Here is a 27,265-nt window from a genome sequence, read left to right on the forward strand (position 1 = left end):
AGGGTGGGGGGGGCGGGGATTCTTACCACCTCCTAGCTTGCAGGGGCAGTGGGGGTGGGGGAAGAGCTACTACTGGAACCACAGTAGCCTAGCTGCAGACTTCAGTAGAGGGATGTGAAACCAGAGGGACTCACCAGGGGCAGGACTGGAGAAATAAGTCGTCCAACCCCACTTTCCCCCCCACTCTCCAGCCTCCTACTGGGATTCCCACTGGGTGGTTCCGTGGAAGGCAAGGTCACAGTCCTCACTGATCAGTCTCAGGGCACAGTGCAGTGGGGGGAGAGTGAATCTTAGGGGCAGACAGTGTCTGGCACATCTAGAGAATGTGACCTAACCAGGGCTGGAGGACAGCGTTCTTAGACTTTTCTTCATGGAAAAATAAAGGATCATTAAACCAGTCTGCATCACGTGCAAAGCTCCCGCCAGGCACAGGGCACGCTGCTCTACAATGGTGGATGTCTCTGCACTAACTGCTTTTCTGTTCCAACACACACACTCCTTGAAGCTGGGTCTTGGTTTCCAGCCAGCATGTGGTAAACGCGGCCATTCATAGATGATAGGATGAAGGGGTGAAGGAGGAAATTCTTTACTGCTGCTTATCACTCACAAGAACTATGGAATGGGACATTCCAGAATAACTGAGGTAAACATCATTAAAAGCATGAACTTTTCACTATGGTTAATTTTGCTGTAATATAAGTTGCTTTCAGGGGATATACACAGGATTTCCTTTAGGTTAGCAGAATAGAAATCTTCGTGTATTTGAAGCCCATACCTCAATAATTTTAACCAGTTGTTAAGTTTGGTAAATGAGAAATTAATATTCTGATGTCATATGTGTTTGCTATTGTTATTTTTTTTATTATTTTGTAATGTGTTAGAGTTTATAGTCTTGTGCTGTGAATACAGAACTTGGGGGGAAAATTCTCATAATTTTTTTTCTCCCCTATTCTCCTTCCTTGAGACACACCAGAAGCACCACCTGTTGCTAGACACAGTGGCACACACCTATGGACACCCACTTGGGAGGCTGAGGTGGGAAGATCACTTGAGCCTGGGAGTCTGAAGCCAGCCTAGGCAACATAGCAAGACCCCATTTCCAAAAAGCACCAGTTGCCTTTTGAATAATCTTGCTTTGCCCCAAAACAGAGGTGAGATTGTTGGAAAGAGTGAGAGAGAGAAATACATATGGTGATGGCAATTGGGGGTGGATGAGAGGTATGGATGAGGCAACAGGAATTAAAAATCCACCTTGTTCTTGGCCACTTTTGAGAAAATCAATTTAGAGGTGAGACCCACTATCAAGAACACTGAAGGAAGAAAACACAAAAAAACTAGGTATAGATTAATCAAAATACAATTTTTATGTATTTTCAATTCAGAAAGTTATTCACCAGCCTATTCCTGATAGGACTTCCATGTATTCAGATTATAGTTCAACGCACAAAATAATAACAATATGCTTTCAGGAATCTTTAGTAACACATCTATTGTATAAAATACATCTACTTTCCTTTCTCAGAGTCTTTTAGAATCCTTTAGGTGGCAGAGGTTGTCGGTGGTCTACTCCATTATCCATTCTGCCCTCTACCCAGTTTTGTTTGGAAAGACAACACATCCTGCTAAAAAGACTACATTTGCCTGACTCCCTTGGGAGCAGGTGCCATGATGTGACTAACTCTTGGCCAACAAGCTACAGGTAGAAATTCTGTGTGAGACTCTCGAGACTCCTCCTTAAGGAAAAGAAGAAAGTCATTCTTCTTTCCTCCTTACACTTGCTGCCTAGAATGTGGGTGGAAAGACTGGCGCTCTAGCAGCCACATTGTGCGTGAGGTCTTTGGTGGCACTGTAGAACCACCATCTCAGCCCTAGACTGCCTACCTCTAGGCTTATTTTAGGTGAGAGAGAAACACACTTCTATTTTGCCTAAGGCACTTGCTTTGTCTTGTTTTGTTTTCTGTTATATGCAGCTAAACCTAAACCTAACTTTATTTTCAAATAAAACAATCCTTTAAAATTCTGCTCAAGTTAAAAGCAGTAGATATTAACAAAATTAATTTAGGCTTTTCTGTAGGCACATCACTTTTTTTTCCTTCTCATGGTTAAAATTGCCTTTAAGAATTTAAGGTGATGTTTGTTGTGGTTGTGTGTTTATATTATTCTTTATTGAATTTATTTGATTTGCATTTTAAAAATCTCTTCATGAACAGGTCAAGTCTTACCTTTGAAGGCATTGCCTAATGCTAACCTGCCTAATAGCACTAAATTTCTTTTTCTCATTCCATGTTAATAGGAAAAACCAGTACTTTTTAATTTAATCAGCTTCTAGGGACCCTCTGCTTTATTTATGGGGTTTATTTAGTCACAATTTTCTCAATTTTTCCCTCTTCCCCCAGATTCTTCAAGATTATCAAAATCTGGACTCAGGACCCACCTTGCCAAGTGGGGACGTCTGTCCTAGTGCACACAGACCTTCTATAGATGACATGTGCATGTATCAATTCAGACTGTGTTTGCCTAGAATGTCACAGTCTTGCACTTATATAGTGTTATGGTTTAGTTATGAGGGGTTCTCCAAAGCATGTGTATGAGACAATGCAAGGAAGCTTAGAGGTGAAATGATCGGGTTATGTGAGTCTTAACCTAATCAGTGCATTAATCCCCCTATAGAGATTAACTGGGTGGTAACTATAAGCAGGTATGGTGTGGCTGCAGGAAGTAGGTCTCAGAGGCCCTGTCTTTGGGGCTTTTATTTTGTCTGTGTTGAGGGGAGCATGTTCTCTCTTTCTCCACCCCCCTCCCCCCACACACACACACATCCTGAGCTGCTTTCCTCCACCACTCTCTTCCGCCATGATGTTCTACTTCACCTTGAGCCCAGCAATGAAGTTGACCGTCTATGGTCCAAGACCTCTGATATGGTGCACCTCAAAATAAATTTTTCCTCCTGTAATATTGGTCCTGTGTGGTCTTTTGTTGGTAGCAGGGACAAAACTGACTAAAACATACATACTTAAAGTCATAAAATGACTCTAGTCCACTGTCCTTCGTGGAAGTTCAGCACTCAGTGAGTTCAAAGTGAGTTCCTCTGTCTCTGCTTTACCTTCCCCAGTCCGCGTCCACCAGGAAACTCCAGATTGAAAGCCCTACAACACGCTCTTGAAAACTCAATTTTCAAGAGAAAAGGGGTGTCGGGGTGGCAGCTTTCGGTTCCCTTTCCCTTCCCCTTCCCCCTCCCCATCCCTTGGTGACCATGGGTCGGGACTTTTCACCTGGCTGAAGAGACCTTAAACTCAGCCCTTAAACTCCACTTGGTTTGGGCAAACTGCTAATGGTAGAAACAATTTAGTTGGCCTAGGCCCTCCTGCCTCTAGTGACCTATGTAGGTATTGCTCTTGCCTCCAGCAGGTGACTTCCCGGGCCCTCACCCTTTCACAGACTGGTAAACCTTGCCCAGGAGCGACCCCCAGCCTCTGCTCCCCTGTCTTCCAATAAAACTCCTTTTGGTGCCTTATTCTAGTTCCCTTAGGGGTTGAGGCTGCTCCTCTCCACCAAAGGAACAGCCAAAGGAACATGAGGATCTCTAGACCACCCGCCTTCATCCGATCTAGCAGGGTGGGGTAAGTCCCTTTCCCTTTGATCTTTCGACTCCCTCCTGTTTGCAGAGACTCTGTAAATCTTGTCCGTGTCAGAGACTCCCCTCCAACCCATCTAGGTCCCCAGTGGATTGTAAAGACTCGCAATCCCTGGCCAGCCCACTCATTCTCCAGTGAGTAGAGTAGGTAATTGGGATGCTTTTTTCCTTCCTGCTCACCCCTGGGTGACGAAAGACCATGGGAAACACAGAGTCCACTCTGGACCTCAAAACTCCCTTAGGGTGTCTATACATGAATTTTTCCAAATTGGGACTAGCTCAGGATTTATGCCGTAAACAGCTCCTTTTCTATTCCACTGTGGCCTGGCCACAATACACTTTAGATAATGGCTCTAAACGGCCTCTTGAGGGGACTTTTGATTTTAAAATCCTCACTGATTTGGACAATTTCTGCCAAGGGATGGAAAAGTGGTTAGAGGTTCCTTATCTTAGGCCTTTAGGGATTTATGCTCCCGCCCCTCTTTCTGCTCCACATGTTCCACTTTCCAAGTCCTTCTTGCTAAAGAAACTCCTCCTTCCAAGTCCCCCCTCCTCCTGACCCTGACTCCTCTCTGCTTACTGAACCTCCCAAGACACTCTCCTCACCACCCCCAGACCCTCCCATCCTGATCCTGCTCCTTATCCAGAATGGGCTCCACCTGAATTAGATCCCCTGTCTCTTCCCCAGTAAGTGCCCATACCAGGTCTCACCAAATGACCTAAGACACCGAACTTCTCTGTCCTCTCCACGAGGTGGCAGGATCTGAGGGCATCGTTCAAGTTCATGTCCCTTTTTCTTTATAAGACCTCTCCCAAATTGAAAAATGCTTAGGCTCCTTTTCTGCTGACCCCACTACCTATATTAAAAAAATTAAAATACCTTTCCCAAGCCTATGACCTTCCTTAGCATAATGTCCTTGTCATCCTTACCTCCACCCTTAAACCTCCCTGTCCTCGCCCCATGAACACACTCAAGTCCAGGTAGCTGCACGGGACCATGCAGACCAGGTTCATTTGACCAATGACACCATGCCTACAGGTGCGGTCACAGTCCCCGACACCAACCCTGATTAGGACTATCAAAATGGACAGGGCCAACGCCACTGTGCCCAGATGATAGAATGTCTGCTGGCAGGCATGCAGGCAGTTTCTGATAAGTTTTTAATTTTGATAAACTGAGAGAAGTCACTCAGGGGCCTGATGAGAATCCTGCAATGTTCCTTACCTGCTTAACAGAGGCCCTCTGGGGCGACCATTCTGGCCACTCATCTTATCACCTAGTCAGCCCCCGATATTAGAAAAAAGCTAAAGCGCACTGAGGATGGTTCCCAAACCCCCATCCAAGATCTGGTGAAAATGGCCTTTAAAGTTTACAGTGCCTGCGAGGAAACAGCTGAACTCAGCTGGCAGGCCCGCTTACACAAAAAGGTGGCACTCCAGACACAAAGAATCCCTAGGGACAAGATTGTCCTTCCTCCACTCCAAGCCCATGATCTCCTCTTCAACAACCACAAGTCACTTCACATCAGTCCCCAAACTCTCTTTCAATTCGTCCAACCTCTCTTTTACCTACCTGACATGTGTGACTTAATTCAACAGGTCCATTCCACATGTTCCATATGTTCCTCTGTCACGCCTCAAGGGGGCTTATGACCCAAGCTCCCCACTTATCAGATGCGAGGACATCAACCAGGCAAAGATTGGCAGTTAGATTTTACTCACATGCCCAGACACAAAAAGTTCCCATACCTACTCACCCTGGTTGATACCTTTTCAGGACGAGTTGAGGCTTTCCTGATCTCTCAAGAGACGCCGGACACTGTGACCTCAGTCCTCACTGAGCAGATCATCCCCAGATTCGGCCTTCTGATGTCCATCCAGTCAGACAATGGCCCTGCCTTCACTTCTCAAATAACTCAACAGGTCTCAGAAAGCCTCAACACCTCCTGGAAACTTCACATTCCTTATGGGCCGCAGTTCTTGGGTAAGGTTGAGCGGGCCCACAGGATCCTCAAGGACCACCTCATGAAACTCTCAATTGAGCTTCCAATCTCCTGGCCAGATCTGCTTCCCCTTGCACTTACCCAAATCCAAGCTGCCCCGAGAGACCCCTTTTACCTACCTGACATGTGTGACTTAATTCAAATTTAATTAGTTCGAACTTAATTAGTTCGAAGGGCCAAGTCCCTTTGAACTGCTCTACGGCCACCCCTTCCTAATTAATCACAACCTTCCCATCCAACCCCCACTCCTGGCCTCATATCTATCTCACCTTGCTCCGAAACCTCCTCTGGGAACATGTGGATCGCCACCTTCCTGCCCCAGCAGAACTAGTGCCTTCTGAGGGTCCACTTCAATCAGGAGACTGCCCTCTTAAAGGAACGCCATCCTTGATCACTCTAACTACGCTGGACTGGTTGGACGTGGTGATTCTCACCACGCCTACATCAGCCAAACTATTAGGCCACCCCTCTTGGTATCATGTTTTTCACCTCAAGCTTGCCATAGATCCAAAATCCTGGTCATTCCAATTTATGGGACCCACTAAGCTCAAGATCACCTGTGGGCCTCCCACTTTTTTCCCTCTTGAGTCTGTTCCTACAGGTGTCCCAGACCTGAACGACACGGCCTAATCCCTACTGCTGGCGTTTCCAGGTACAGGGGACCTGGGATGGTAAGACCCGGATATTAGGAACCGGCGATTGCCAATCTTCTGGTTGCCAAACAACTGTCTCCATTCTATTAACCATCCTCAGTCTTTCTGACCTAGTGCCCCTCCTCTGCTTTATGACCAAACCAAGCAGTACTGCAAGTTCAACCAGATATTTAGGGAGGATGCCCTCACACCTCCTGCAATATGCACAAGCTTAGAGAGACCACCCAAATCCAATTCCTATATACCGATTCTGGAGGTAGCACCTACCTGAACATCAGAGATCCCTGGGACAATTGCTGAGCCACAGAAGAAGAGGGTAAGCTGTACATCTAACCCTGGGACAGCCGGAACTCTTAAGATTTTCTGCACCTACACCCTGGTGATTCCTCAGCTCCACCAAGAAATCCTCCAGAAAGAAACTGCCCTCACTTACCAGCTAGGGGCACATGAGGCAGAGAAGGGAGACCCATTTTCATGGCTGGCCCTTGTACGTCACGGGTTACAACTCCTAAACTACTCCAGGGTCAATAATATTTCTGATTGTTTTCTGTGTGATGTTCTGCCCGCCCTTAATGGCAGTCCCTCACCTTTCCCCTTAACATCTCCCAAGGGGATGATGCCTCTCTGCCTCTGATGGGGATCCCCCTTTTTGACAATCCCCTGTAGTAGCAGCAAAACCTTTCCATCTGCTATGCCTCAAAAACCACTCCCAGGTTCAACGTAACTAATTATGGTGTCCTCTCAAGTCCATGAACTCCTGGGATTTTTCTTTTGGTGTAATGAGGCATTGATGAACTCCTCTACTGCCACTCCTTTCTATACCCCTGTCACCCTATTTCCTTAACTAACACTCTTTTTTTTTTCTTTTCTTGGCTTCTATTTATTTATGGTTGATTTTCTTTTTTTTATTGCGTAAAATTTTTTTATTTATATATAACAGCAGAATGCATTACAATTCTTATTACACATATAGAGCATAATTTTTCATATCTCTGGTTGTATACATAGTATATTCACACCAATTCATGTCTTCATACATTTCATACATGTACTTTGGATAATAATGATCATCACATTCCACCATCATTTCTAACCCCATGCCCCCTCCCTTCCCCTCCCATCTCTCTGCCCTATCTAGAGTTCCTCTATTCCTCCTATGCTTGCTCTCCCTGCCCCACTATGAATCAGCCTCCTTAGCCTGCTTCCACCCACTGGATCTCAAGGGTCAGCCTTTCTTCCAGTGATCACAGGCATTTCCATCACCTTCTCCCTGGTCCCCTCAGGCAATGGGCTGGGGCATTAGGCTATAGCTTAACCACAACTAAAGAGCTTGAAGAAAATTTACAGCTAGCAGTGAAGCCTCTGCCAACTCCCTGGCATCTCTCCAAAGACAAAGAACATCGCTTACACGGGTCACTCTCCAAAACAGGCGGGCCCTAGACCTGCTCACCACCGACAAAGGTGGTACCTGTCTGTTCCTCAGGGAAGAATGTTGCTATTACATGGAGGAGACCGGCCTAGCAGAAGAAAACATCGATGTGCTACCTCGGCTGAGATGAAGGTGGCAGCCGAGCACCTCACTCCTCCTGGGCTGGTAGAACTCCGCCCTCGCTGCTTGGTTGGGTCTGATTGTTGGCCCCATCCTCATGATCTGTGTCTTGCTAATGATTGCTCCTTGTCGCCTCAGATTTATCCAAAACCGCATCAGCAAAGTCTCACGGGTGGCAGTCAATCAGATGCTCCTCCACCCCTACAGCCGTCTTCCCAATGAGCCCCCAACTCCTGACCTTCTCTAGACCTCCTACCAGAATAAAAGTAGCCAGATGAGACCGGGCACCCTATAACATCAAAGAGGTTGGGATGTCGGTGGGCAGCTTTCCCTTCCCATCCCATGGTGGCCATGGGTGGAGACTTTTCACCTGGCTGAAGAGACCTGGCCCTTAAACTCAGCCCCTAAACTCCAATCGGCCAATTGCTAATGGTAGTAACAATTTAGTTGGCCTAGGCCTTCCTACCTCCAATGACCTATGTAGGTATTATTGTCGCCTGGAGCTTCCAGGACTTCCCGGGTCCTCACCCTTTCCCAAACCAGTGAACCAAAACCCCTTTTGGTGCCTTATTCTTGTTCCGTGGTTCCTGGCCTTGTGCGCCCTTTTCTGCTTTACAAGGGGGTCCTAACTTTTCCTTCCAAGAACCAAAATAAGAAGTGAAGAGTTCGTGAAAATAAAGCTTCTTGAATATTCGGTTAAAGCAATACAAGAGTATTGACTGGGGTGCGATTTTGCTGTTAGCCACAGGGATAAATGACAGATTCCAATTCATGTGCAAATGTAAGGATTGCCAACGGGGTTGTTTTCCTTGAGAACTTTAAATAGGTTATTTCCTTCTCCGTTTTATTGAGCTAACTCTTCAGCTATTCATCCTAGGAGTATTTCCTGCATCAAGTAGCTTACGTTTTATTCATCCACATTTGAGGGCACTTCTCCCTTTTAAGGAGGCTACTTCAGTTAATTACTTTTCTCTTTCTTCTGTTTCATATATGTAATAATCAAAGCCTACGAGGGTCCATTCTGCCTAAGAGGTTGGATTTTATTACTCTGTTTAAAAAGAGCCTCCTTTATTTAACTACTCTCTAGTACATTTTGAATTGTTCAATCACCAAGAGGCAGCGAATTTATTTCCCCTAGAAAGATATTTTTGGCTCTAGAAGAGAAACGAATTCGAAACACAATCATTTTCTCAGGAAAAAAGCTGTAAAGATTGATGTTAAACTTAAGATGTCATCCCCCATCTAATAATGGACTAAATTTTACTAAAAGCCTTTCTGAAGGTTTTCTATTGTATTTTTAAAAGATCAGTGTAATATTCTGAAAAGAATTAAATTTATAAATGTCAACGAGGCATTAGTATTTGTAATCATTTAAGAAAATCAAACTGTACTGTCTTATTGGGAACACGTATATTTTTCAATATAATTTGAAAAATTTTAAATCTCAGCAATTTTTTGCTTTACAGCTTGCTTACCAACCTTTTCAGAGAGTTAGTAGGCCTTTAATGAATAAATGTAGACTCAAAAGTAACTTATTTTTTATTTTTCATTATTTGGGATTGAATCCAATGTATAATACATAGCAGGCAAATACTCTACCACTAAACTACATTGCCAGCCTTTAAATTTTTTTTTTTTTTTTAATTCTGAGACAGTCTCATTAAGTTGCCCAGGCTGGCCTTGAACTTATGAGCCTCCTGCCTCAGCCTCTTGAGTAGCTGGAATTACAGGTGTGTGCCACCATACCCAGCTAAAGTTATTTTTACTTTGAGAAAAAGGGAAAACAAAAAACAAAAACTGAAAGAATTCCCCACGCAAAGACACTTCGCCGGGAGAATTCCAATTTTATTGCAAAAAGCAGTGTGCTTATATAGATCTAAGGAGAGATGGCAGGGCTTAGATAAATGGCAGGCAACCCGTTTATTGGCAAGTTCTTTCAGATATCAGCTCCGGAGCCCAGGAATTAGTTCTCATTGGGGCTAAGGTTCCCCGCCAGCGAGATTTGAAATTGGCGCCGGCGGGAGAGTTCACACGGGCGGGAACTTTTCGCGCCACTGCAGAAAAGAAGAAGGTAGGAAGAAGAGGTGCTTAGGCGCCATGTTGGGGTTTTTTCTCTGGGGTATGGCTGCCGTTTATACTTTTCCCAACAAAAACAACACAGGGGCTTGAGAGTTTCTTTCACACTCTGGCTTCCACCTAAGGCTAACGGGAATTTCCATTTGGCACAATGGAAGTATCGAGAGACTCTGGATTCTTTCTAGAGAAAACTCTAGAGCCTGCTTAAGATCCTCTGCACTGTGTCAAAGATCCCCTCAAGATCCGGACTTCATGATGTAGCTTTTATGACAAATCCAAAAGCTTCCATTTAGGGGAAGGAAGAAATAAAACAACACAGAGTAGAGAGTTACACAGTGCTCAGTTTCCAAAGATGGCTTCTCATTGGAAAAATGGCTTGACTTCTAAAGACTGAGAGTCTGACACCTGGCCATCCTGACCGTGGAGCCCCAGAGGCTAGAGGAGCTCACTTTAGCAGCGTGGACTCCACCATGGGGACCAGACCGGAGCCTGGGGACTCAGGGGTGTGGTCTGGTCTCCCAGTGTTGGCTCACAGTGGGAACAAGGACACAGAGGACAGCACTTACCATTTCTGGACTCTCAGCAGCCAGTTTTACCATCTTCTCTGAGATCATCTTTTTCAAGCAGCTACTCAGCAGAAAAGCCTATAAAATCCAGAAATAAAAACACTCTATTAAAGAGATTTTCATTTTCTTCCTTCCCTCCCTAGTGCTACAGAGCAGATTTTGAACTCTACTTAAAATCCAATAGCATGTTTTCAAGAATTTAGATTTCTTTTTTAACTTGCAGAAATTTGCATAAAATTGTAATTAACAAACAAAACAAACAAAACTCTATAAATTCCCCCAACTATATAGATATATTTATGGTAAATATGGACAGCTAAAAATGGGCCCAATCTCATTACTAATCTTTTAAAAATTCCTTTCTTACATATTTTCTATTGTTTTGCAAGCAGATTATGTTCTATGAGCATTACATTATGTAAACTGTTTATTATCATAATCAAATAAACTGATGATATTTAATTGCATCCATCATTATTGAGAGACTTGTTATGAGGCATAAAGAGTAACCTGATTGAAAGAATATACAGTAATCTTATTACTTTTACTGAAATTTTTAAAGTGAGTTGTTTTCTTCACTCTCATTTTAAAATTTTTTATCACTCATTTGCAAGGCAGGTAGCTGTCCCCTGATCATTTGTGGTTTAATCATCCTTACTGCTGAGACACTCACCACTGAGTGAGAGTTACACAGTGCTCAGTTTCCAAAGATGGCTTCTCATTGGAAAAATGGCCTGACTTTTAAAGAAGAGAAGTCAAGCCATTTGTACTTCTTGCTACCCAAAGGCGGGGACTTCCTAGTTCCAGGATCTTCACCTTTCTTGTCTTGCTCTTATTTCTTGGTTTGCTGTTTCTCTTTTGTCCCTACTAAGGTTTGAGACTACTGAAACTCATAGCTTGGGGCTCTAGGACCTCAGCACTGGGTTGTACTCAGGGATAATCATTGTGTTGGAGAGGAGGAGGGAGGGGACAGAGAGAAACCCAGGCCAGGGTGGCAGCCAAAGTGGAAAGGCCTTGGAGGACAGAACACAGATAACAGAATTAGGCAGAGATGGGTGGCATGCAGGTAACACTGCACTGTCTCGCAGGGCTACAGAGCACAAGATTGAAATTTACTTAAGTGGAAACGGTGGAAAAGAGGAGAAATGTGACATGCAGACACAAAGTTTGACTTGCTAGCTTGGCTAAGAACTAGCCCTGTTTATCTGCACATATTCAATGATGCACACAAAGCCAGAGTATGAAATAGTCAACAATTAACTCCTGAACTGGTGCAGCCAGGGGGAAATTTTAGGATGCTTCAAGATACAGACTGATTCCACTTTCCACCCCATGTGCACAAATATGTTGGCTAGGACTCTACTATAAACCAAGTAAGGTTTATTCAACACGAAGAACTGAGCTTTTGCTAGGCAGTGGTGTACACCTGTAATCCCAGCTATTCGAAGGTGAGGCAGAAGGATCGCAAGTTCAAGGCCAGCTTTGGTAACTTAGTGAGATCCTGTCTTGTAATAAAAAATGAAAAGGGCTGAGGATGCTGTTCAGTGGTATAGAGCTTGCCTGGCGTGTGCAAAGCCCTAGGTTTGATCCCCAAATAAATCCAACTGCAAATAAATAAATAAATGAAACTAAGCTTTTGTTTAAAGAAATAAAAAAGATTTGGGCCCAAGGCTTTGTTTGTATTTACAAGGCACACAAGTCACATTTCTGGCTGTGGTAGAAGTACATCAATAAAACTCACACTCCCAGGAAATAAGATCTTACTAGGAATCCTTTAAAAGAAGGTTTATTGCACCACTCTGTAGTGGCGCAAACTCATTTGCTACTGTTTAGATTAAAAGGCCATCATAAAATTTAACTGCACTTAGCATTCTAAAGGGGTGGGTAGGGGGTTGGTTTCACTGCCAAAAATCTCTCTGTGTTTGCAAGTGACTGCAAATCTTATCTCAGCAAACCATCCTACTATTTCCCTAGGATGTTTCATATTTAAGATGAACCTAAAGGACCCATGTCTTCCACCTTGGATTGAGGTTCAGTACTCTATTTTTCAGAGTGCCTTGATGTCTGACAACTGTACTGGAAGTGGAGGGTTGGAAAAGGGCTTTGTTTACCGGAAATCAGAATGTTCTACGGAACTTAAGTTAGTGGGACTCAAGTTAAACATAATGTCAATGCAGATGTTATTTTGATTCCATTTTAGAGATCCTGTATTTTTGAATCTAATTTGAAATAGCGTAAGTTAGTTTAGTAGCTCAGTAAAAATTTTTCAATTGGATTTGGTGTTTTAAAAATTAGCTTTTTTGCAGGATGTGGTGGTGCCCACCTATAATCCCAGCAGCTTGGGAGGCTGAGGCAGGAGGATTGCAAGTTCAAAGCCAGCCTCAACAACTTAGCGAGGCCCTAAGCAACTCAGTGAGACCTCATCCCTGGGTTCCAGGCCCAGTACAAAAAAAAAGCCTTTTATCTGCTTAGGTAAGGCCAAGGAAATGAAAAAGATTCCAAAACATCTATTTTCAATATTCCTATTAAGTGAGATAATGAAATCTATATTGTCTAAGCCAGGGATCAGAAAAAAAAAATCTAGCTCATCACCTGTTTTTGTAAATAAAGTCTTGTTAGAACCCAACCAGGCCCATTTGCTTATGTATCATCTGTGGTTGCTGTTGATAGAGCTCAGTAGTTGCAATAGAGACCGTGTGAACCACAGATCCTAAAACATTCCCATCTAGACCTTTAAAAACTAGTTTGCTCACCCCATGGCTCAGCCAGTTAGTTGAGTCTCCGTTAATTGGGCAATTGTTAAGATTTAGATCTTAAATGTCCCCCTAAAATGCATGTGTTAAAGGCCTGGTCCCCAGCTCATGGCACTAATAGATGGTGGTGGAAACGTTAGGGGGTGGGTCCTAGTTAGAGAAAGTTAGATCATTGGAGGCACGTCCTTAAAAAATATATTGGGATCTGGGTCACTACGTTTTCCACTTTTTGCTCCCTGACCACAATCGGGTAAATAGCTTCGCTCCACCATGTGCTCCCCACTGTGATGTTCTGCTTCACTCCAGGCCCAAAGCAATAGGGTCAAGAGACTATGGACTACAGCCTCTGAAACCATGAGCTAGAATAAACCTTTCCTCCTTTAAGTGTATTTGTCTCAGGTATTTTGTCACAGGGAAGGAAAGCTAGCCCAATAACTAAATTGATTTCTAATTGATACGAAGGCCATAGTGATTGACAAAATTAAACAAAACAGAACCCAAAGAAAAGAAGAGATATTACAGTCCAAAAAGAACATGCATAGCACACTCGAGTCCCCTGCTCTTGTTGGGTTACGGTAATATGCTTTGTCCACCTCAACCAGCAGGACAGCATTCCAGCACAAAGGGTTATCATGCTCTGCCCTGAGAACTCACCTGTTTGGTGTAAATAAAAAACCACTGCCAGCGACTCTCCTCGCTGTACTGAAATCTGAGCTCTAAGTTCTGATTGAGAATTCGCTGGGGTCCATCCATATCCAGCAGAGTTCCCTACAGACAGAGGAAAAGATAGTATTTGATTTTCAATAGAAATCTAAGTGCCTATTTTTGTGCTAGGCAAAATATCAAAATAAGATTGTCCCTACATCCAAGAAACTACTAGTAATTGAGAAGCCAGGAAGGTAAATCACCACAGCATGATATGGTAAATGTGATCAGGGAAGTAAACACAGCTCTAGGGAAGGAAACAGAATGGCACCTGGCTCAGGCTAGGAGGGCAAAGAAAGGCCCCCGGAGGGGGGGGCATCTGAGCAAAAGTAGGAGCTGTCCTAGTTTGTTGGGTGGTTTTTTTTTTGGGGGGGGGGGCTTTTTTTTTTTTTTGATTGAACCCAGGGNGCATCCCCACTTGTGGGTGTTTTTTTTTTTTTTTTAAGGAGAGGAAGGTGAGGGGTGAATCCTGTTAGAAGAAATACAAATGCAAATCCCATGAGGCCTGAGGGAACCTGGCATGTTGGAGATGCTGTGAGAGATAGTGTGTGGCTGTAGCACAGGCTCCAAACTCACAGTGGGCTGGGAGAGGTGGGGTAGGGCCAGATCCTAAAATCCTGGCAGGGAACATCTACAAATTTTGACTACAGAGCAAAATTTGACTCTGACTCTTTCTCCTAGTAATAGTGTCTCATATTTCTTTGGGAAAAGCATCCCTCTTCCACAGGAGGCTATCTGGTGGGATTTTCAGAGAGTGACATATGACCCAAGTTTAGGCCAATTGGACGAATGTTCTCTGTGACCCTATTTGATTCAAAGTCAAGAGATCCAAGCATCAGATCTTGGTTAAATTCCTGTTTCCTAGAAAGCTACTTTGGTTCTTGACTCTCTTGAGCCTCAGCTTCAGTGTTTTGAATCTGTAGGTTGCTCCACATCCTTCTAAGCCATGCGTCCCCTCCTTGGCTGGAGTCTGATGTGTTGGTTTCTGTTGCTTGCCACTAACGAACCATAATTCTTACATGCTTCAGACGCTAAGTTAAGGATTTTAGACTTTATCCTGAGGCAACACATATCAAAGGATTTTAAAAGCTGGATAATTCCACTGGATTGATATTGTAGACATATTGGTCTGACAGCACCGGTGTAAAAACATAAATTGAGCAACAGCTCTTTGCAGACAATGAACAATACATAATTCCAGAGATAAGGAAAACAAACGAGGGGAGCTCCAGGATTTCCCCAGCTTACTCACTAGAGGAGTTTCCAAGATGTAGCAAGGAAAGGGACCCCAAAGGGCTCGCTGAGTTGAGAAGAAAGAGAAAATTTTGAAGCAGTTGAGGTAAGAATTCACAGGGCAGAATACCCTGAACTCCAGAGAGCTCCTCTCAACTCTTTGCCTGAGTAGTGATCCGAGCAACCCCACCAAAAAGCAGCAGACTGAACAATTCCAGGAGCTGGCAAAGAAGGCTGGGAGGAGTTTGTACTCCCATCAATCCAAGTACAGAGGCCATACTAGGTAAGATGTTGGGCAGAGTTCTAGGGAGGTAGCTAATGAGTAAAGGGTTAAATTAGCCCTAGACTAAAGATGATCCTGGACTTCCATTAAGTGTAACAGCAAGCCTCCAAAGAGTCAAAACAGTCCCAATGTTCTGCATTACAAAGCAAAGTCTAATATTTTTAAAGGAATACAAGAAAACCCCACATTCAACAATGTGAAATTCACGTTTAGCATACCACAAAAATACTTGGCATGCAAAACAGGTGAGAAACCAATCACTAAAAACAAACTCAGAAGTGACAGAGATGATGGAGTTAGTAGGCAAAAATATTAAAAGTTACATCCAGGTGTCCCTTAACAATGGGACTATGTTCTGAAAAATGTTCTTGTTAGGCATTTCTGTCATTGTGTAAAGATCATAGAATGTACTCACACCAGCCTAGATGGGACAGGTCAATCACTTGATGTGACAGTTATGTGGGGGAGAGAGGGATTTAACCCCAGGCCTTGGGCATGCTAAGCACATGCTCTACCCACATCGATCATTCAATATGGCCTCTTGATGCAATCAAGGAATGTAGGTGCAGCGTGGCATGCTGTTATACAGTAAACTTTTTTTGGTAAGTAGAAGGACTACACTCTAATGATAAAAAGTATAAGAATTAAATAAGCCAGAAACATAGTCTTTTATTATTACTATCAAGTATTAAGTGTTGTACATAATTGTGTATGTTACATTTTCTATATAACCGGCAGTACAGTTGGTTACACCGATACCACCAGAGACACATGAGTAATGCATCATGCTATGGCATTATGGCAGCTACAACATCACTAAGCAAAGGGAATTTTTCAGCTCCATTATCATCTTATAGGACACCACTGTATATGCAATCTGTCATTGTTCAAAACATCATTATGCAATGCATGACTATATTTAAAATATGCTCCACACACTGAAGAATTTATAGAAAAACATAAGCATGTTGAGGAGGAAAATGAAAGATTTTTTTTTTTTAAGATCCAAATGGAACTTCTGGAGATGAAAAGCATAATATTAGAAGTAAAAACATACTGGACAGGATAAATAGCACATTATGACACTAGAGGAGAAAAGATCAGTGACTTGGAGACATAGCAATAGTGAGGACCCAAGATGAAGCACAAAGAGAAGAAAGACTGAAATAAAGAAAACCACAATGAAATATCACTTTGGACCCATTATGCTGGCTATAATTTTAAACATCAAATAATGATTAGTATTGACAAGAATGTGAGGGAATTAGAACCCTCAACCACTGCTAGTGGAAACTAAAATGGTACAACCAATGTGGCCCACAGGTTGGCAGTTCCTCAAAGTCAAATGCAGAATTACCATTTGATCCAATAATTCCACTCCTAGGTTTATATTCAAGAGAAATGAAAACACATGCCCACCAAAGCTTGCACACAAATGTGCATAGCAGCCTAATTCATTACAGCCAAAAGATAGAAATGGATGATGACTAGATGAATAAAACATGGTATAGCCAATCATACAGTGAAATATTATTTGGTCATAAAAAAGAATAGGGTACTCATACATGTTATAATAAATATGAACCTTGGAAACATTATGCTTAGTAAAAAACTAGTCACAGGGTGGTGACAGCTAAAGGGTATGTGGCTTCTTTTTGACACAATAAAAGTGTTCTGAAATGACCATGGTGATACCTGCACAACTCTGAATAAGCTGAATACCATCGAATTGTATATTTCATGTGGATGAATTGTATGGTACATAAATTACATCTTAGTAAGACTGTTAAAAGGAAAGAAAACGATTGTGTTGTTCTGGTGGAGGAACAGACACATAGACCAGCAGAACAGAACAGAAAACTCAGAAGGAGGCCCACACAAATGGGCCTTAGTAATTTTTGACAAGGATGCAAAAGCCATTGCATTTAGGACAGACGGGCTTGTTAACAAGCAGACGGGGAGCAACGCGACTTCCAGAGGCAAGAAAGGGAGACGTCTGTCTCATACCCTATACCAAAACCCACTCAAAATTACTTATATAGAGACTTCTATGTAAAACCTATAACTATAAAACTTTAAGAAAAGAAACAGAAAAAAAGCTTCATGATCTAGGGTTTGTCAAAGAGGTCTTAGGCTTGAAACCAAAAGCATAATCCATAAAAGAAAAAAAATGGATGCATTGCATTTCACCAATATGAAAAACTTTTGCTCTACCAAAGACCCTGCTATGTAGTTTTTCAAAACTACAGAAAGAGAGAGAGAAAAACATTTGCAAATCAGATGGCCAGCAAAGGACTAGCATCTAGAATCCATAAGGCATTCTCAAGCCTCGACAGTTAAAAAAGCAGATAACCTTTGACTGGCATGGAGCCCAGTGGTAGAACACTTGTCTAGCATGGGTGAGGCCCTGGGTTCCATCTCCAATATCACAAAAGAAAAAAAGAAAGAAAGAGAAAAGAGAATTAAACAACCCAATTAGAAAATGGACAAAAGAAATGTTAAGAAGCAGTTTACTGAAGAAGATAAACAGATGGCAGATAAGCCTGCAAGACGCTCAATATCATTAGCTATGAGCAAAATGCAAATTAAAACCACAATTAGATACCATTACTGTTTTAGTCAGCTTTCTCACTGTAACTAAAAGACCCAACCAGAACCATTGTAGAGGAGGAAGTTTATTTAAGGGCTCTTGATTTCAGAGGTCTCAGTCCATATATAGCCAGCTCCATCATAGAGGAAGAGTATGGCAGAGGGAAGCAGCTCACATGATGATCAGAGAGCACAGAAAGACATTCCACTCTCCAGATACAAAATATATACCCCAAAGTCATGCCCCCAATGAACCACTTCCTCCAGCCACCCCCTACTACTTCAGTTTCCACTCAGTTAATCCTGATTAGGGGATTAATTCACTGATTGGGTTAAGACTTTCACAACCCAATCGTTTCTCCTCTGAACCTTCTTGCATTGTCTCACTCATGAGGTTTCAGGGGACACCACATCTAAACCATAATAATTACATACCTACCAGAATGACTAAAATTAAAAAAAATAGTGATACCACCAAATATTGGTGAAGATGCAAAGAAACTGGATCACTCCTATTGCTGATGGGAATGTAAGATGATACAGCCACCCTCGAAAGCAGCCTGGCAGTTTCTAAAACCTAAACATGTAATTAACAATCAACCCAGCCATTGCACTCCTGGGCATTTATTCCAGAGAAATGAAGACTTGAGCTCAGATAAAAGCTGATTCATGAATATTACAACAGCTATATTCATAAGAACTAAAAACTAAAAACAACCCTAAGTCCTTCAAAGGGATAGTTAACTGCACTTTAGTACATCCATAGCATGGACTATTGTTCAGTAATACAAAGAATATATTGTACCATTGATAAATACAACAACTTGGATGGATTTCCAAAGAATTATGCTGTGAAAAAAAGAAAAAATAAAAGCCAATCCCTAAAGGAACTGACAGGTATAGAACATTCCACCCAACAGCCAAAGACACTCTAAGTGCATAAGGAACATTTACCAAGATAGATCCAATTGGGGGCTGCAAAACAAGTTTCCCCAAACTTTAAAAGAACTGAAATCATATAACGTATTTTCTTTTTTTTTTTTTGATGTTATATAATGTATTTTCTTTGACTCCAAAGGAGAAAGAGTGAGGAAAGGAGAAGGGTTAGGATGCTGTGCCATCCATCCATGTGGGGAATATGGAGACCAAGCTGTGAGGGTGGAGAGAAGGGACATCTTTGAGGGATGGCAAGGGAGCAGGCTGGGTAGGTCTCCATCGGCGACATCCCTGGTTGGCAGCCAGCGAGTGGGTGGTGGTGGAGGCCCCGTTTGTCATCACATAGAACACAGGAGGCCCAAGAGCAGCACAGGCTTGAGAGCAAAGGACAATTCTGCTCCTGGGGAAAGGCTGAGTTTATGATGTCATTGAGACATCTGGAGAAGGTGGAAGGGGGCCACGGGAAACGCCAGGGATCTGGTAGTTGATTTCTGCAGAGAAAAAAAAATACTAGAAATGGAACCCCAGAAAAAAATGAGCCTTTCAGCAAGGCTCAGAGGAAGTGACCCACAACAAGAGCAGAAGGAAAGGAGATTGTGAAAAGGAAGAAATGGTTGACGTGTCAAGAGCCAAAGAGAGGTCAAGGATGAGGAAGCTAAAAAGTCCCCACAGGTCCCATGGGTTTAACAGCTGGGTATTATAATTGCTCTAGAAGCTCCTCTTCTGCCAATTTGTCTTCTGCATAAAGATGATAATCCCAGTTAGCTCACTGAGTACTGGTTAGAATTTAATTAAGTAACAGATGTGGCCGAGGCCAGCACAGGACCTGGTACCAAGTAGGCACTCCATACATCTGATCAGAATGGTTTGCTGACAAGGAGATAGCAATGTAAGCAGGCTGCCATGGCTCCTTCCCAAGGGCTCTGCTGGTCAGCATCCAGTTTCTTGCCCGCACTGAGCACATAGAAAGTGCTCATCACTTCTGTCACTCTTGCCACCTTTCCAGCACTAGGGAAGGCTGTTGAAGATCGGTGCCTCTACTGCCTCAACTGCACCAGATGGGGAACCTATTCCCACTTTAGACAGGCTTTACTTCTAAGTGATGTTTAAAGTGGTTTAGATGCCTCTGCACGAGGTACCAGAATCCAATGGCCAGTCCATCTCCCTAGCACCAACTCTGTCATCCAAGAGCAACAGGATCGTAAAATCATGAGCAAAGCCAGGTGCCAAGATACTCACAAGGAAAGTGACCTGCCAGCACTTCACCCTGCTCATCTGGAAGGTGACATCCTGGGTCTGGTTGTCAGGCAGTGTTATGCAGCAGCTGATCTCATGATTGCCCACAGAAAGAAGAGCCCTGCAGCCTGGTTCCGGGTAGTCACAGGTGCATGGGTCCAGTTGCATGCATCCGTAGTGTCGCACCTCCTGGGACAGCTCCAAAAACTGCGGAGGCACGTGGTGAGGGGGAGGAGAAAGCAAAAGACCGCTTGAAGCAGGTGAAAACCTCATGTGAAAACCTCCTGCCATTCTAACAGCAGGCTGGATTTGCTCACAGCAAAAACACCTTTTCTTCTGGACCACATCTTGCCCTCTGTGCTAACAATAAGCCCTGGGGAAATTCAAGGTGTGTCCTGCAGGGCAGGGTTCATTCCTGCCTCATTCACCACTGTGTCCCCAAAGTATCTTTTAAAAACTAACCTGAGCAGGGCGTGGTGGCACACACCTATAATTCCAGCAACTTGGGAGGCTGAGGCAGGAGAATCGCAAGTTCAAAGCCAGCCTTGGCAATTTAGCAAGGCCTTAAGTAACTCAGTGAGACCCTGACTCTTAAATTAAACACAAAAAGGATTGGGGATGTGGCTTAGTGGTTGAGCACCCTTGGATTCACTCCCCAGTACAAAAAGAAATAAAATAAAATAAAAATTAACCTGAGATCTAAATAGGAGGAAAAGTCGTCGTTTTTCAGGCTACTTTATACGACCGTGGAGAAAGAGACTTTGGAAATGGCCAGTTAGAGCACAAGTAGATCTCTTTCCTAAGCAAGTTGTGGACAGCGTCCAAATGCCAAGGGGTCACTTTTATGTTAATTGTAAAGTTTAGCTTTTCATCTGCTTCTGAACTGACCTCAGAACAGAGGTTCACACCTGCAGTCCTGGCATCCTGTCCCATTAACATCTATCCAGGATTTTTAGTTTTTTAACCATGTATTATTATTAATGATTGTGTTAAAATGAGCTAACATGGGTTTGGTGACCTCCACCTTGTTTTTACAGCTGTCACCCTGGTCCTGGTCTAATGGAGTGTGAGATGTGTGTACAGAGAACAGAATTCTCAGTTTAGCACATGGAAAATTAGAAAGACTACCAACCCATGACAATCTTGCTCTTTCCCCATCCTTTTCTGAAGCAAGGGAACTTACATCTCCCTTTCAAGGACCACGTGTGGCATAAAGTAAAACATGGCAAGATGTAAGCAAAGAGGGTCAACAGACTCTCGATCTCACAATGATAGCACGAGGATCTCACAATGATAGCATGAGCATTCGAAGCTACTGTCTCTTCCAGTCACGGGGACCAGCTTCAGCCCATACTTCACCTTAAGAGATGCATTCAGCTGCCTAGCCTCTGGTTGAGTCAGTGGAAAATATCAGAAACTACAGAGTGGGAGGACATGGTACTGAGTCTTTTTGTCACAGAAAAAAAGAGAGAGTTTAATGTGGTTTAGAGAGGCATCTGGATCACATTAAATATCACTTAGTAGTAAAACCCATCTAAAGGTTTCAGGCATTTGCTAAGATACTTTCTTACTTGAAATGTGGCATAAGTCTTATCTGAAAACACTTTTAAAAATTGCAATAAACTCTTGGCTGCAATGAATTTGAAGAGATGAAAGTGTTTAATTAAAACTAAGGTTCCACTTTGGAAGGACGTTGATGATAAATAAGTAACTTACTCAACATACTTATTGGCATTTGTCATTCATAAAGGAATGCTGTGATATCACCAACTATATGAAAACCAGAAGACAGAAACCTGGAAGGATTATCTACTTGAAAAACTAGTTCTTTTAAAAAGAATATACCTGAAAAAGACAATTTCATATATATAGCTGCAGAAGATGTTTGTCTATTTCCATTAAAAGCAGGGGGCTGGCAAAGTCTTCTGTAAAGAGCCATATAGTAAATACTTCTGGCTTTAGGGACATATGGTCTGTGAAGCAACTTATCACCTCTGCCACTGCAGCCTTAGATAATAATATATAAATGAATAAGCAAGACTGGTGCCAATAAAAGTTCATATACAAAAGTGGCCCATGAGCCATAGTTAGCTTATCCCGATAACTATGCTGATTCCAATCAAATGACTCTTTAAGTTAATCTCACTCACTTCCAATTCCAAGTTTTTCTGTACATGTACATAAAGCAAAGCAAAAATTGTTAATATGTTTGTTCCATTAGCAGTAGAACTCTACAAGCACTTAAATAATGCTGGTTATGGATTAGCACACTTAGAGGCTGTGAGAGAAAACAAGTTCATTTCATTAATGACTCAATTTTTAAAATCTAATTTGTGTATTCAAAGTTTGTAAAAGACAATCACAAATCACATGGCATTTTTAGGTGAAATGTTTATAATATAAGATAAAATTTGTTTTGCAGAAAAAAATACAAATACACATTCCACTAGAGCACAGATACATAGTAAAAACAGTATTTTTGCTAAAATAAGAAGTTAGAGCTGGTATGCACTGCTTTGGTGTATACAACTTGTAACTGTGACCAAAGGAGCAGTACTACCTATCAAAATAGAAGCTGTACTTGTCAAAATGTACAGACACACAAGAAACTGAACTCCCAGTGTTTTCTGTCTTAGCAAAGTGGAAGTGGAATACCAAGGGGGAAATGCTAAACTGGCAGTAGGGGCCTTTCCTTTTGTTTACTTTTTTCTTTCTTTGCAATCCATCCATAAATATCTCCAAGTATCTGAGCCTTTGCAGAATTATTTTCTATGTGAACCTAAATACAAATGAGTCCTCTACATTTTGGTGGTATTTTGTTCAAACCAGTGCTGCAGTTGCAAACACAGGCAAAGTCTAAAGAATGAGAAAAAACAGCACGGTGAGGTAGAGGCCATGCCTTCTGCTAAAGCCTGCCTTGGGCTCACATATCCTGCTCAGGGGCAGGAGGTATGCGAGTGGGTACTGCTGTCATATAAGCTTAAAAATGGATGTTCCCATGGAATAACAGAACACACAGCTAAAGGTGGAGATGTTGGCGGCAGTATTCTCAGAGCTTCACCAAGACCTGTTCCAGGTGCTGGGAACACAGAGAGTAGGTATAAATTAAATACAGTCCTGGACCTTATGATACTCACTGCCAAAGTGATTTATAGAGGCAAAAGCTAGAAACAACCTGACTCTAATAATAGAAATAGGCTAGCTAAATGATAACCCAACCACAAAACGAGGAATACTCTGGAGTCGTTGAAAACTATGTGGAGGATCTACATTAATTAACTTGGCAAAGAACTCATAACATACTGTCTGTATTTTTTAGAATCTTTAAGCAATAAGCTTTTATTAATTCTATAATCATAAAAATCAATGAAAGCGTTCTCTTTTTTTTAAAAAAGAGAGTCTTACTTTTAGTGTTTAATGGGTTTATAAATTATAGAAACAGCTCAATTCTAATAGGAACTCCCTTCTAAGGATGTCTCTTGGTACAGTTTTTGACTCACCTTTATTTGATTGTTTTCTTTCTGGAAAGCCTCTAATTCCTGCCTCTGGGACTGTGTGGGTTTGGCACATTCTTCTTCAATGTCCTGTACTGCCTTCAAACAACAGAAATTGACAATTTACCGACTTTAGCAGAAATGAATTAATCTGACAAAAACATACTCATGTTTGAAGGGCTATAAAAATAGTCCCAAGCAGATCTATGTAGATACTTAACATGACAGGAAGGTTGCTTTTTAAATTAGTGGGTAGAAAAAGATTGTACAACAGTTTGGGGACAATAGGCAACACTTGGTTAAAAAAAAAAATACCCCCCCCACAAGAACCAGGAAAATAAAGGTGAGTATGTTTATCTGATCTTAAGGTAAGAACCATTTTTTTAAAGGTATACAGACAAAATGTCATAATGAAGGAGTAATCATATATAATTACACGAAAACATGAATAGCTGCCATAAACCCACCAAGAACAAAACAGAGAAGCAAATGGTAAACCAGGGGAAATGACTGCATTGTATATGGCATGGAGTTAACATTGATGCAAAGCAACAGGAAAAATGTAAATATCCCCAACATGAAGACGAACAAAAGATATATATTGGCAATTGATCAAAAGGAATTCCAGATAACAAATATATATTCAGCCTTTCTAGCAATCAAAGAAATTTTTGCCTCTTAATTTGGCACACAATCAGAATTGACTAGGGTTTGGGGAAACTGGACATTCCATATAGGACTAATGGGCTTAATTGATAACTTTCTAGAGCTAATTTGGTGATACAAATAGAAAACTACCTGTAAAAATCATAAGCACAGATGTGGGGAAAATATTTATAAAATTATTGCTGCTACTGTTTGTAATAATTTAAAATTTTTTAAATTTATTAAAATTGGCAAACCCACACAGTGTCTCCTCTGTACCCCTGGGTTCCACATCCATTGATTACACCAAAATGGATAGAATACATTTTGGTGAAAACTGCACCTATGCTGAATGTTTAGACTTCATTATTTTTCTTCTTTTTTTTTTTTTTTAGTATTTTTCCTTCATTATTATTCCTTAAACAACACAATCTAACTATGATTTACATAGCATTTTAACTGCATTAGGTATTATAATAATGCAATCTAGAAATTTAAGTATTTGAAAGGATGTGAGTAGATTATATGGACATACTACAATGTTTTATTGAAGAGACTTAAGCATTCTTAAATTTGGTATCTGTAGTGGGTCCTGGAATCAATTTCCTGTGGATACTGAGGGACATTTGTATAGTGCTCACTATGTATGAGGAAAGGTTCTAATTGCTCTAAAACAAAAGTAATCCTTAGGGCCACTGTGCAAGGTAGGTGCTATTATGAAATGCTCCAAAATAAGTAATTGACCATACATTTAAGCAAATAATAGGTTATTCCCTCATTCAAAATTATATAGAACATTTTTAAAGTGGGGACAATCAGTAAGGTATTGATACAAGAAAAGAAGAATATCAGGTTACAAAATAAGAGTATAATAATAGACCCTAATTTTTTGTAGAACAACAAAATAAATATTTATCAAAACAATCTCATATGAGCATTACAAATCAAGGAAGTGGAAGTGCATGTAAACTAAATATGTATGAAATAAACACATCAAAAAAAGTTAAGAGTTGGGAGTACATAGCTCATTTAAGGTCTTGGGTAACATTAAATTTTGTTGTACGGTTTTCTAGACTTGTAAAACTTTTAAAAGAAGAAAAAAATTTTTTTGCATGTTAAAAAAATTAAAATTGAATGTATCACTGGGCTCCGTCTGCTCAGTTTTGTGTCACCACCATCCACAAATGTTTTCAAACTCCAAAGCCCTAGTGGGTTTCTCAGTTGTCTCCTAATCCAAGGTGGGTCCCAGCAGAACAACTCCGGGATCAAAGGCAGAAGGTGCCTAGAGGACATCCACCCCCTGAGGAAGCTCATCAGGATTGATCTGAAGCCAGGTGAAAAGTGGAAGCCACCAGGCTGGGGTTGTGGCTCAGTGGCACAGCGCTCGCCTAGCATATGTGAGGCATTGGGTTTGATCCTCAGCACCACATAATATAAAAAATAAAGATATTGTATCCACCTATAAGTAAAAAATAAATATTTGTTTAAAAATGGAAGCCATAAAGTCCATTGACTGCAACCCGCCTGTGTGCTGCAGGGACCTTCTGGAACACCTCCCAGCTCCCTTCCCCTTGTGCCAGCCTGGCCCCGGAAGCTCTGGTGTGAGGTGCACCTCATCACCCAAGAGCTACTTCTGTGTCTCCTGATTGAAAAGCATTTGCCATTACTCCTCAGTCTGTCAACCCTTCAAGGGAAGAACTGGTGTCTTTCACCTCAGTGCATCTGCCCAGTGTCCCGTATACAGCAAACACTCAACAGTTGTTCATCACTTACCAGGACTTCCTTTATACCTTAGCCTGGACATAAGTCTGTGTGTTTTGTCCTGGCTGGATATGCCTTATCTCCAAAAGGAAAATGAAAAGCTGAATACATTTTTTTGCACTTCTGTTTATATTGGGGGAAAGATATATAAGATTTAAAGAGAAGAAAAATAACATTTATTGAGAGTCTACTTTAGCTAGGTTTTCTCATTGACTTTTTCCTAACTATTCTAAGGGACAGGAATGATTATCACCATTTTATAGATGGATAAAATGAGGTCCAGAGAGGGTATGATGTTCAAGATGACCCAGTCAATAAGTGGCAGGAGTTAGGTTAAACCCTGGTCTGACCACAATACCAAAGCCTTGTACTGTTACCCAAGATGCTGAATTCTTACAGGGTAGGCAGCTCCCTCCCCAAGGCTTTCTCTTTGTCACTAAATGTCCTCAAAAGTGAACCTGCATACTGTACCAGATTGGAGCCAGAACGATCATTTTCATGAATTCGATACGATGTTAGAGCCCCTAAGGACAGTGAACACAGGGTACAATGTCCGAGGGGAGGCATAACTAATTAATGTAGATAAACAGCAACCACGGCAGGAAGTATTGGCTGAAGACTTATTCGGCATCGGGATTACCCAGGATTCTCAAGCACTGAGATTTAAGTGTCCTTTAATGTAAGCAGGACAACTGGTTTTGTTTGGCTATCTTTCTAAAGAGATGGCCCTGATGATGGGTTCACAAGTCATCACTCAAATGCATCATATACAGGACCTCCCTCCCAGATGGTCAAACCATAGGGGAGTCAAGTCCAGACAAACGTCTCTACTCAGTCACATGGGGCCTGAACACTGGCTAATGGGGACTCATGCAGAACCTAATTTTAACAATCAAGCAAAATCACAAAAGTCGTGGTTTTCAAGAGCTTCAATCACACACGCTCTGCAGAAGGTACAATGGTGAGAAATGGAGAGCACATGTGTGTCCAAGGAAGGCCTCGGCTACTCCACTCTGGCTGGTTGAAATCGGTACAGGAAGACCCAGAACATGTGTGCCTGCATGTGACCTCACAGTGCTGGGGGACTAGGGATCAGCCCACACCCCCCTCATCAAGTCACTGCACTGACAAGAGGCTAGCCCCTTTCAG

At 42.0% G+C, this 27,265-nt stretch overlaps 1 protein-coding gene across 4 annotated transcripts in view; it reads right to left on the minus strand.

The window, feature by feature from the left end:
- Positions 1-27,265, minus strand: part of Snx31 (sorting nexin 31) — a 63,126-nt gene that overhangs the window by 4,480 nt on the left and 31,381 nt on the right. For 3 of the 4 annotated variants that reach the window (XM_048801925.1, XM_015486343.2, XM_048801927.1), the window contains 4 exons: positions 23,717-23,809; positions 20,220-20,423; positions 13,889-14,002; positions 10,482-10,559 (listed from right to left, as the gene is read on the minus strand). In XM_048801925.1, the coding sequence (XP_048657882.1) occupies positions 10,482-10,559; positions 13,889-14,002; positions 20,220-20,423; positions 23,717-23,809 (489 nt within the window). Of the gene's footprint in view, positions 1-7,414; positions 8,092-10,481; positions 10,560-13,888; positions 14,003-20,219; positions 20,424-23,716; positions 23,810-27,265 lie in introns of those variants that run through there. The other variant, XM_048801926.1, reaches the window with a different exon arrangement.

This window comes from Marmota marmota, unplaced genomic scaffold (genome assembly GCF_001458135.2).
Source record: "Marmota marmota marmota unplaced genomic scaffold, marMar, whole genome shotgun sequence".
In the NCBI taxonomy this organism is placed as follows: domain Eukaryota; kingdom Metazoa; phylum Chordata; class Mammalia; order Rodentia; family Sciuridae; genus Marmota; species Marmota marmota.